Source organism: Canis lupus, chromosome 27 (assembly GCF_011100685.1).
Source record: "Canis lupus familiaris isolate Mischka breed German Shepherd chromosome 27, alternate assembly UU_Cfam_GSD_1.0, whole genome shotgun sequence".
NCBI classification, from domain to species: domain Eukaryota; kingdom Metazoa; phylum Chordata; class Mammalia; order Carnivora; family Canidae; genus Canis; species Canis lupus.
In genome coordinates, this window is record NC_049248.1 from 3855326 (window position 1) to 3867864 (window position 12539).

General features: G+C 45.5%; 1 protein-coding gene across 4 annotated transcripts in view; it reads right to left on the reverse strand.

The window, feature by feature from the left end:
• Nucleotides 1–12539, reverse strand: part of IQSEC3 (IQ motif and Sec7 domain ArfGEF 3) — a 110625-nt gene that overhangs the window by 70903 nt on the left and 27183 nt on the right. For 3 of the 4 annotated variants that reach the window (XM_038576408.1, XM_038576411.1, XM_038576410.1), the window contains one exon: nucleotides 4612–4695. In XM_038576408.1, the coding sequence (XP_038432336.1) occupies nucleotides 4612–4695 (84 nt within the window). Of the gene's footprint in view, nucleotides 1–2553; nucleotides 2660–4611; nucleotides 4696–12539 lie in introns of those variants that run through there. The other variant, XM_038576409.1, reaches the window with a different exon arrangement.

Genomic DNA, 12539 nt, shown 5'->3' on the forward strand with positions numbered 1-12539 from the left:
CTGGATGCTGGGAGGTGGCTGGCCAGCTCCAGGGTCATTGTTCCGAGTGTCACTGAGAGCCTGAGAGGGAGGGAGAGCCACGGAATTGAAAGTAGGACTGCAATTACTAGCCTATTCAGTTCCCTAGAATAAAGCCCTGTCATTATCTAGCAGCAGGAGGAGGTAGGGAAGGGGGAAGAAAGAGCCTGGCACGCACTTGCTGCCCCTGGCTGGCTGCTCTGGGCTCCACCCGCCCCCCCCCCCCCCCCCCCCGCCCAGCTCTCACCTGAGGGCTTAATTACCCTGGTAAGCCTAGGCACTTTGCCTAGGGGCTTGAAAGCCTAGGCACCATTCTTGGGTGGTCCAGCCCTTGGCCTCCTTTCTTACAGATACCCAGCTTGCTTCACTTGGGTCTTCCCACTTTCAGGACCATCACTCCCTGGCAGGCTCCAGGTCCCAAGATAGAGTTTCTCCCAACCCCATTCCCCAAACGCTGCTCTATTGGTGGCTGGGCAGGTTGTCCCAGCAACCCCCACCCCCTCCTCCAGGGCTGGAGCTTGGCTGCCTCTTCCGGAGGGTTAAGGATTTCTCCTGCCCCGTCCCCAATCTCTCTCCTGGGCTGAAGGTTTGCCCCAGGCTGTGGCAGCTCCTCTCCACATCACTGACTGATGGGGCTGTGGTTGATCCACTCACAGAGACCAGTTACCATGCCGCCCCTAGGGGAAGAGTCCTAGCAGCTCAAGGAAGGGATTCTTACTCAGCCCCACAGCCTGAGGTCGGACACCTCAAACTCAGGCTGACCTTGGTCACCCCTGGCTTCAGCCTGGGTGCACAGGAAGGATGTAAGACAGCCAGCTCTGAGTTCACACACCAAAGTTCCCAGGGACCCTGAGACCTCATTGAGTGGGTTAGACCTTCTTGTTAGGGGCTCTCATAGAGACCAATGGGCTTATCCTCAGAGAACTCCAAGGCGGCCGAGTGGGAAGTGGACTGACCGGAGCCTGGCTTGTCTCAGAGCCCTGCAGCCCAGCCCCAGATCTTGCACCGTGGCCCACTCACCCTGCACTAGCCCGCAGCCCAGTCTCTGACCTTGGCACATTCTCACAGAGCAATTTACAGGGAGGTCTGGGCTACACTCGGGAGGCAGGAGATCTGGTTAAAGAAGAGGGATAAGGGGCTATGAAGGGGTCAGGAAAGGCCTGGTAGTGGGGATGTTGGGGTCTAATGGAAGAAAACTTTCTCAGGATGGAATGTCCCCCACGAAGCCGAGAACAGATAGACTGACAGACACACACAGTTAGACTCTCAGAAGACATCCAGAAGGCTTCCTCCCAGAGAAGCCGAGAAACTGACATCAGAGACACAGACAGACACATGAACAGATAGAAATATGCTCTAGGAAACTACAAACCAAACAGGACAATTTGGAATAACTGGGAGCAGAGGCGGACAGCAGCTGAAGGTCTGGACCAACTGGGGACAAGTCCCCCTGCCCTGCGCAGAGGGGAGGGCGGCGGTTGGTAGTGCTCACGGGCCCTCCACCACCGAATGGTCTCCCACCCTCCCTTCCAGAGTGCCTCCACCCCGTCCTCGGCCTCCCCTCTCCCACAGGGCACACCAGCTCCTCCCACCCCTTCCCACCAGAATCCAGGGCTGCAGGGTGGACCCAGCAGGCAGAGGAGTGTGGGCAGGTGGAGGAATGGGAAGGATGAGAGCAAGAGACAGGATGGCCATGGGAAACGCTAGGGAGGACTTCCTGTTGCTGGCACTCTGCCAGGACTGAGCTTGAGGACACCCTGGTATCTGTCCTCACCTATGCCTGGTGCTTGGGTGGTAGTAATTAAACATTCACTGAATTGAGCTGGATGGATGGGTGGGAGGTCACCTAGGCAGGCAGCTTTTTTCTCTTTTTCCTGCCTCACCAGGGAGGACATTTTTAAGAAGACTCCACTGTGTGTCTGAACAGTGACAGTTCATGGGAAGGAGTCAAGGCCCTTGGTCCCTTTCCTCAGAGATCACCTGGATGTCACTCCACTCTCTGTCCTCTTTCTTTTCCTCTCCTCCTATCTCATTCTCCCATTTCTTTCTCCTTCCAGTTTTCCAGGCGAGCCATTTTCAATTCGGGGGCATTACAGTGCCCCACTAGATGGGGATTTCCCCCAGAATCCAAGTGGCCTTACCCAAGCTTCTGTCCCCAAACACAGAACATGGTCCCCAGACCACCTGGGGGATCAGCACAGTGCTTGATCCTTCCCTTTGCCTTCCATCCTCCATCCTGGTCAGCCCCCCTCAGCCCTGGACTGAAGAATCCCTATGGCATGTCACTGGTTTTAGCCTCTGGCCTAGTTCCCTTCTGAGTCCTGCCTGCCTCCCCGCTGACCCTGACTTCCCTTTAAGGGAAAAAGAGTACTAACGACTTTAGGGGTGGTTTTATATCAAAAGCCACCATCTCCAATTACCACCTAGTTACTTTCCAAGGAACAAAGGAAAAAAGATAATGGAATCATTGAGTCCTGATGACTGAGCAGTAGCAGTCTACCTGCCCTCAGGGCAAGTCTGGGCACCAGTACTTACTTTCTGGCTGTGTGATTGCGGGCAAGGTCGTTGAGCTCTGAATCTCCGTCTGCTCTCATGTGAGACAGGGATAAGAAAACCTCCCTGGTCCAACCTCACTGAACAACTGAAAGACTCAATGAGATTATATGTCAACGTTACTTTCCAGATAGACTCCCCACCCTTGATCCTACAGATGGGGAAACAGGCCCAGAGGGAGCTAAGCAACTTGCCCAAATTTGTCCCAACAACCAGAGACAAACTGGGGCAAATTTCTGGCCAGAATCTGAGTATCTTGACTCCCAGTCAAGTCAGAAACAAGTAAAGAAAAGAAGAGACACGCAGAAGTGAGACAGAAAAAGTGGTAAAAAGAGAAGAAAGTGTAATAAAGGACCGGGGCTGACAGTGCAGGGATCTGGGATCAAAACTAGCGAGAGGAGTGGAATTGGGTGTGGGAGAGGAAGAGAAGAGCTGGAAGGACAGAAGAAAGAGGAGAGCCTGAGAAGAAGAATGATTAAAATAGGTGGGCGGACAGAGGGACAGTGACTTCAGCTGTTCAGACTGGCTCTCTTTTCTCCTGCTCTCACTGAGGAAGTGACTGGCCCTGAACAGAAGTATTAAACACTCACATCCCAGGAAAGTCTTGAGTTTAAGGAATATAAAGAAAGAGTAAAGGGGCAAGGCACCCTCTGAGCACCTGCTCAGGTTGCTGTCAGGTGTCAGTCCCAAGATGTAACCCATCCAGAGCAAATAGCTGGGAGCTGACAAGGGGAGAAGAAAGGTCAGAGCATAGGAAGCTGGCCGCGCAGAGCTGCCCTGCTATGCTCATGCGTCCGTCCGCACAGCGCTTGATGACTCACTGCCCTTTCCGCGCAGGCTTTGCAAATGTGATGACAATGATGCACATAAACTTAGATGAATGTGGATGTACTCCACGGTAAAATGAAAAATTTATAGTACATTTAGAGGCTAAGCAAATAGATTTTTTGATGACTATGACTATTTCCCACTGAAGGCTGCTATATTATTGACAATATTGGAAAGACCCCAAATATATACTGTAAAACTCATATTTTCTGTCTCATTACATTGCCATGCTATGCCTGTTCAATCACAAAAATATATATATGTACATAATACATATACATATATATATTTAATTTTATTACTTAAGATGTCATCAATGACTATTAGATGATCTGATATTTCCCTAGTAAAAAATTAATTAATTAATTTTTTTAATTAATTAAAGAGGGACCATGACTAACACAAACAAGATGAAGAAAACCCGGGACAGTGACACTGACTCTTGACCCAACACTCCCCCTTACTTCCCAGGTTGACAGCTATCTCAGTCAAGTTTCGAAATCCTGAAAACTAAACCCAGTCATCTTGGCTCCTTTATGGAAGGAAGAAAGAAAGAAAACTGTAAATCTTTGCTATAATAGAAAGAATAGGCACTACCATTGGTTGAGCACCTCTTGAGTTCCAGACTATATATATATATATAACCTAGGACTGTATATATATACACATATATATAATTTATAAATATATAAATATTTATATAAAATACAAATTAATAATTATTTTCTCTTGATGATGTTTAAAAAGACGACATTTGGGGATCCCTGGGTGGCTCAGCGGTTTGGCGCCTGCCTTCGGCCCAGGGTGTAATCCTGAGTCCTGGGATCGAGTCCCATGTCAGGCTCCTTGCCTGGAGCCTGCTTCTCCCTCTGCCTGTGTCTCTGCCTCTCTCTCTCTCTATCTCTCTCATGAATAAATAAAATCTTTAAAAAATAAATAAATAAAAATAAAAAGACGACATTTTATGTAGGTCGTTTAGGGGGAAGGAGCCTAGTTTGAAATTTAAACAAAAGGGTATAATGACCTCAAGAGTTGGGAATGGTTCATCTGGGGTCCAGAGGAAGGAAAGAGAAACGGAAGCAGGAGGAAGGAGGTAAAAACAGAGAAACAGGAGCACAGAACTCAGAGGAAGAGGTGCTGTGTAATGTGCTTTGCTCTGGGGGAAGGACAGTGGGGGTAGGGAAGGGAGGACAGCCACCAGTTCATCCCCACCTTTGTGAGACCGAGTCAGAGCAGGCGGGCTTCTGTTCAGCGTCGGCGGCTGGGCAGCAGAACTGGTGCAGCACGGTCTCATTCCTGAGGGCAGAGCAGAGGGAGAAGGTCAGAGGTGGCCTCGACAGACTGGACCCAGCTGGTACCAAGGCTTTCCTCCTCCAGACCCCTTGACCCTGTGTTACCACAGAGTAAGCACGCACTGCTCTTGGGAAGGCAATGCAGCACCGAGTTTCTGTCATCAAGGGTTTTCTCAACCAGACAGTAGACAGTGCCTATTCAAACGGCGCCTCCTGCTTGCAGCCCCTGGACCTCCCACCAGCAGCTCTTCCTCCTTCTCAGCCTCCAGCCCTGCAGCAGGTTCCTCTGCATAGGATGTCCCATTAATTCGGCTCTATCTTTCATCATTATAGTTGTTTTCAACCCTGTTCCCCACTATGGTCCAGCAAGGCTAAACTAGGTCTATTCATCTATGATGCACAGAACTGTATGCAGTGAATGTGTTTAAGCTGATCATATGCAAAGATACAAAGCACTCATACAGAGATTTTAGTGTTGCCGGGTGAAGATCCAAGGCACGTGCTTGATGAGGGATTTGTTTGATGCAAATGAAAAAGCCACCCCAGAGGTGGAGATATAGGTTCTAGTGCCAACTCTAGAGCTACCCAGCTGTGTGATACCTCAGTTCATCTTTCCTGGGTCTCAATTTATTTGCTAATGAAATAAGGGAGTTGAACTAGAGAAGTGGTCTTCAACCCTAGTTGCTCATTAGAATCACCAGGAGACTTTTTAAACCATCAGTGCCTCGGCCCTACCTCCACCCAGGGACTGATTCACTTGGTCTGGCCCCAGTCAGGGACACCAGGAATTTTATAAGCTCCCAGGTGATTTGAATGGTAGCAATAATTGAGAGTCATTAGACTAGATGATTTCCAAGGTGCCTTCTATCTCCAAAACTCTGCAATTCTAATATCTACTTTGAGCCATCTTGCGATTTAATATTAAAATTACTTTTATATAAAGTTATGCTGACATGTTGTCTTCTCTCTCTTAGCAAGCACTCACCATCATGGAGTCAGAAGATGTTAGACCTGGAAGGGCTCCCAAAGATTGCATGAAAGAGGTTTTTTAGACCTCCTTTGGCCTCAGAACTGTGTCCAAACCCAGTCTTTACTGGGAGCTCATTGTATAAAACAACCAAAGTGGGATAGCTCTATGGTCAGGAAGTGGGAAGTCTCTGCCACCTCCCTGACCTGCCAGCCTCAATTTTGGTAGCCACCTCCTGGCGTCTCTTGAGTGCCCCAGGATTATAAGAACATAGATTAGAAGCTGCTGAGTTTGGTTCTTCTCATGGAAGAAAATAACGATGGAGCCTACCTTAATTTGACAAAAATAATTCCAGAAAAATTTCATGTTTCAGTAGGAAAAAGTAAAAGAAGGGAAAACTTACAAGGAAACCTAGGAAGACAGCTTAGGTGTTGGGGAGACTTTGAAGACAAAACAGAAAATTGTAAGGCCATTAGGAAAAAGAAATATATCTGACTACATAAAATGAAAACATCTTGTATGGAAAAAGATACTCTAATAAGTCAAACGACAAATGATTGAGTGGGAAAATATATTTGCAATGCATATGACAGAAGGCAAGTTCATATCCTACATTGAGATCCCACAAATTTATAACGTGAAGACAGACCCAGTAGAAAAAAATGAGCAAAGGAAATGAAATCCGATTGACCGAAGAGGAAATCCAAAGGGCTAACAAATAAATGGAAAGATGCTCTACCTTCCTAGTAAATAGGGAAGTGCAAATTGAAGCAACACAAAGATGCCTTTTCTCATCCATTAGAAAGACAATTAACTACAAGTGCTGGTGAGAATGTGGGCAAAGAAGTGCCTTGATCTACTACCTGTGTGGCTGTGAATTTTTACAGCTGTTTTAGGAGATTAAAAAGAACACATGTCTTCTGACCTGGCAGTCCCACCTCTGGAATTCTATACCTTAGGGATGCAAGTAACCTATTCATAAAGGTATTTGTACAAAATGTCATGGCAACATCGTTTTTAGTGAGGGAAACAAAACAGCTGGAAATAACCATGGTCTCCATCAATCAGGGACTGATTGAATACATTGGGATAGCTTCATCCACACCATAGAGTTATGCGCTATATCTCCAAGTGGAATTATGTGTGATATCTCTTGGCTAAACGAGAAAAGCAAGCAGCAGAGAAACGTATATAGATTTGTAAAATAATGACTCCTCTCCCCTAAATACACATTCTGTACAATGTACTGTATTTTTACATGAGTGCATATATAAGTAAGTGGTTCATATTAGCTACCTCAGCAAGAAAAGAGTAGAGACAAAGGAGGAAAAAAAAAAGAAAAGGAAAAAATATGCTCGGTATAATGTTAGCTGAAGTTGTTCAATATAAATTCCTACTTATGATATTATTGTAAATATATTAAAATTGAATATGTACCTGAACAAGGACTAGGAAGTATCAGGAACCAACACAAATATTAATATGATTTCAGGGTAGATTACAGACAATTTTTATCTTGGGTTTTTGTTAATTTAGTAAGTTATGATTATGGATTATATATAGATTATAGACTGACAATGCAACTAATATAGTTTTGCAAAAGGGCAGTAAGGAAAATAATTGAATCTAATCCCTCATTTCACACATTAGAAAACTGGGCTCAGAGTGGGGAAGTAATTTGTCTACAGTAGTTCCCTGACCAAAGTCCGAAGTTCACTTTTCCAGCTCCCCTCACCTCCCTTATTCCAGCCCTGGGGTTCCTGGGGCAAATCAGAGCCTTTAGAGAATTGCCTGGATCCCAAATGTCTCGTTATAGGACTGCCCAGCCTGAGGAGAAGGGGAAGGAGGAAGACAGGACAGGAACCAGATTGGCTCAGAGCCCGAACAGTGGAGGGACAGGTAGACCCAGGTATGCAGGAGACAGAAAATCTACCCCCCAGTTCCTGCCACCAGAAGTCCCTATGTCCCAGAGTAGGCTCAGAATTCAAACAAAAGCTCCCCAAGATCCTAGGCAAAGAGGCAGAGCTTGTTCACTACCCATGGCTCTAGCATTTCAGGAAGGAGAGCTCACTGGGATACAGCCACAAGCCAGGTGCCTGGGGGCTCTGTTCTGATTCTGCCTCCATTTCTCACAGGCCTCCTCTCAGAACTGGGAGCTGCTTCTCTGGTCAGGCACTCGGGTGGCTCCAGACGGTCCTCCCAATCCCCCAGATTCAGCTTCGTTGGCATGTGCACTGGGTGATATAATCCTGGATGTCCCCAGGTCCTTCCCTACCTTGGGCTTGGGATGGCAGTGCTTTTGGGGCTTGCTGTCTCTTTTAGGGTTCCTGCTGAGGAGGTCCCTCAGAACAGTCCAGCTGAGAGGGGAAGTTTGCCTTTAGCCCTTCTCCTATTTCTCCTCTATCCACCTCCTATCCCATGGGCCTCCTAAACCTGGGCCAGGGGCTCCCCATTAGAAACTCCCTTCCTGCCTTCTCTTGGGATTTAGTTCATGCTGAATTATAAGTTCTGCTCTATCCACCTCTGACCAGCCTGGCCACCCTCCCTGCCTAAGGTCATGGTCCAAGACCCCACGGTCTTAGCTTAAGTTGGCTGAACATTGCTTTGACCCTCCTAGACTTCCTTCCCTTCAATCCAAAGGAGAACCCAAACAAAGGGATCCAAAGAATTCATTTCCATTAAAAATAAAATTGGGGGTGTGACAAGAAGAGCACTTCACCTCTGTGGTATTCTTCCCCCAAAGCTATAACCCCAGGCTAACCATAAGAAAAACAACAGACACATGCAAATTGAGGACATTCTACAAACTATCTGACCAGTACTCCTCAAAACTGTCAAGGTCCTGAGAACCAAAAAGAGACAGAAACTGTCACGACCAGAGAAAACTAAGAAGACACAACAAATTGTCATGTGGTACCCTGGATGGAATCCTAGAGCAGAAAGAAGATAGTTGTGGAAAAACTAGTAATACACAAATAAGGACTAGCGTTTAGTAGATGGTAGATAGATAGATAGATAGATAGATAGATAGATAGATAGATAGATAATAAAATTGGGGCAGCAAAATACTAATCATTGATTTTAGTACTTTATAATGTTTACTATGTGGCAAGACTATGCTAACACTTCCCATGTGTTATTAATTCTCACAAAACACCATTGAACAAAACTTCCTCATCAATTCTACAGATGAGGAAACTGAGGCATAGTCAGTTTATGGAACACTGATGAAGTGCCATGCATTTGACATATGCCTCATACCTTCCAACAACTCTTTATGGGATGTGTCATCACCTTCTCTTTTACAATTGAGAAAACCAAGACTCAGAGCAGATAAATGACTTGCCCATGGTCATACAGCTGGTTAGTAGGAGAGCCTAAACCCCAGGCAGGCTAGTTTCAAGGATCATGCCCATTACTCTACTTCATAAGATTTTTGGCCAGTGGGCATTCATGTGTCCAGCCACCAAGCCCCGGACTGGGAGTACCCAGCACATAACCCAGTGTCTGGTACACTGCTGGTGCTCAATGCATGAGTGTGCAAAGAAGCATCACATGTAGTCCCTGCCTCAGGGAGCCCACCAGCTAAGAGAACATCCAAATTGGCAAAGGAGAGGTTCCTGTTTGATTGAAGCTGAAAAAGGAAGCTGTAATGAGAATGTGGGCAGAGGGATCATCGCCAAGTTCATTCTTCCCTGTCCAAGTCCAAGGCTTGTACTGACACTGCCTTGAACTGCTTCCTGAATCCCTAGCCCACAGGTCATAGTCCTTTCTCTCTCTCTCTGCTTTCTTCTCTTCCCTCTTTCTCTTGGAGCTCTGCCACCACAGCAGATGGGCCAGTGGGCACCGGAGGCTGCAAAGGGGAGTGGGAGCCTGGGAGGGACAAGACAGGGTCCCTGGGATAGCACCAACCCAAGGCTGTTGCCAGCATGTCCCATCATAGCTTGTCCAGGTGTGAGGCGGAGGCGTAGGCACCACTGGCTTCTGTCCACGGAGCCCAGAATAAGGCTTTCTCCCCTCAGGATGCCTGATGTGAGGCCTTGCCCCCACACCACTCCACATAAGGTTTTGGGGTCTATGCCAGTGTTGTCAGCTCTCCACAAATGGGCTGTGGCCCTCATGTGAGTTCATTCCAGTCCAAAACCTCTTGAAGCCTGTTTTCTCACCAGTAGAACTAGGACAGTAGCAATGCCTGCATCTGCTTTTAGGGAATCAAATACAGCATCGAATACCTGTAAAGGCTTACAACTGAACATTCATTCATTCACTCATCTGACCTAGCCCTTTCATTTCATCAGCTCAAATGACAGAAGAAAAGGAAGAATTTTCTTCTGCTGCCACCATTTCCTGTTCCCTGAAGTCAACCAGTGCTACATTTTATGAGAATCAGAAGGCAGAGAATGTCCTCTTGATACAACAAGAATCAGCTATCATATCCATGCCAAAAGCTTATTTCTTATATTTTTAATTCCATGGCCCATCACTTTAGGCAGAATTCAGCCCTTCCTGGCTTTAGTGATACCAAGCACCCCAAGCTGATAAATATCAGGGAGTAGCTGAATTGTGTGAGGATGTGGCAATATGGGGTGGTCCAGACCCAGAATGAGAATTTTGGTGTGTGTCTCATCCCTGGTCATGCCATGAGACTGGGCTGGGAAGGAGCTTGGAAGTCTCAGGAATGAGAGTTGTAGAGTGAGGAGCAGCTGGCTTAAGGAACTTCAGGCCATCATCCAAGCAAGACAAGGGGTTCAGGGTCTTCAAAGAAGGCATCATGGATCTGAAGGAAGAGGAGAGCCTCAGGAAGAGCCAGAAAAGGACCCTGTTCCTGGAAGAACTAGGAAGGAAGCTGGGAGAGAGTGGTGGTGCTATCAGGGGAGAACAGGGACCAAGGGGCCAGGGGGCTGGGAGGGGAAGGAAATGGCAAGTGCTGGCAGGAGCTAACTAAAGCTTTAGCCAGGGCCAGGCTCTCAAAATTCTGGGAGGCTATGCACCTATAACTCCCCACATCTGTATTTGGTTTGAGACTCAGGATTTCACTGCATGGCCATAAAAATAGTCAAGTAGTTTGGAGGAACTGATGGTGTATACAGCAAATGAAACTGGCAGAAGGAAGAAGGGGGACTCCCAACAGGAGAATCAAAGAGGCAAAACCAGGATCCCAAGGGGCAGCTTTGAATGAGGAACCCCCTTCTCTCCTTTCAAGTTGAAGACAGAAGATTTAACCACCAGTCCTTGGAAGAAAACAGCCAGGGGACCTCCATAAAGGAGCTTCTTTGAGCTCCAAGAAAAGGGAGAAATCATAGAATCGTTTCCTGTTACCTCCCTGATCCCCACCCCTCCTAGGACCACCATCACTAGGGCTGGTAGAGTCTGAAGACCAGGCTCCATTATTATTAGTTTTTTCATATTTCTCTTAATTTTCTTACCTCTTCCAGGAAGACTTCTCTATCTAAAATAAACATGATGAATAGGAGGAAAATGTCACTCCTTTTCTCAGAGGTCACTCCTATTCCTGGGAGAGTGGGAGAGGCTGAATAGCCAAAACAACTTTGAAAAACTAGAACAAGAGGCACCTGAGTGGCTCAGTGGTTGAGCGTCTGCCTTTGGCTCAGGTTGTGATCCTGGGGTCCTGGGATTGAGTCCCACACTGGTCTCTCTGTGGGAAGCCTGCTTCTCCCTCTGCCTATGTTTCTGCTTCCCTCTGTGTGTCTCTCATGAATAAATAAATAAAATCTTGGGAAAAAAAAAAAAAGAGAAACAAGAACTAGTTGTGCTTTCAAGACTTAAAATAAAGCTACCAAAATTAAGACAATTTGGTATTGGCAGAAGCACAGACATATGGATGGATTGAACGAAATAAAGAGGCTAGAAATAGACTCAAACATGTATTAATTCATATTAATTGATTCATGGTAAAAATACCAAGGTAATTCAATGGGGAATGATAATTTTTTTAACAAATGGTGCTGAAACACTGGAATATCCATATGCAAAAATAAAATAGACTTCATACCCTGGGCCATATTTATATATAAATTAATACAAAATGGAATATAGACTTAAAATAGCAGGTACAATTAAAAACTTCTCAAAGAAAACATAGGAGAAAATGTGTGACTTAGAGGATGCAGAGATTTTCTAGGTAGGACACAAAAAGCATGGATAATCGAAAAAAATTAATAAATTAGACTTCATCAAAATAAATATTCTCTTTGAAAGATACTATTTAAAAATGAATAATCCTTACAACTTAATAATAAAAAGACAAACAACTTCATGGAAAAATATACAAAAGATTTGAAACAGATATTTCACCAGAGAAAATCTACTAATGATGTGATAAGTTATTAGGGAAAAACACATTAAAACCACAATGAGATACCATTAGACACCCACTAGAATTAGTAAAATTTAAAAGTCTGACAATACTAAGGGTTGAAAAGGGTGTGGAGCACCTTGAACTCTTACATACTTCTGGAAGAAATGTAAAATTGTACAACACTTCAGAAAGCAATCTGGCAGTTTCTTATAAAGTTAAACAGACACTCATTGTCATTGCATTCCTAGGTATTTACCCAACATGAATAAAAACATAAATTGACAAAAAACTATTCAGAGCAGCAAATGTTCACAGCAGTAAAAAAACAGGGAATTCTACACATATACATTCAATTAATCTTTGACAAAGGTGCCAAGAATGCACAGTGGGGAAATGATAGTCTCAACAAATGGTATTGTGAAGTGGATATCCACGTGCAAAATTATGAATTTGGATTTATATCTAACTGTATACAGAAGCAGCTCAAAATGGATGATAGACTAAACACAGACCCGAGACTATAAAACTAGAAGAGAAAAACACAGGGAGAAAGCTTCATGAC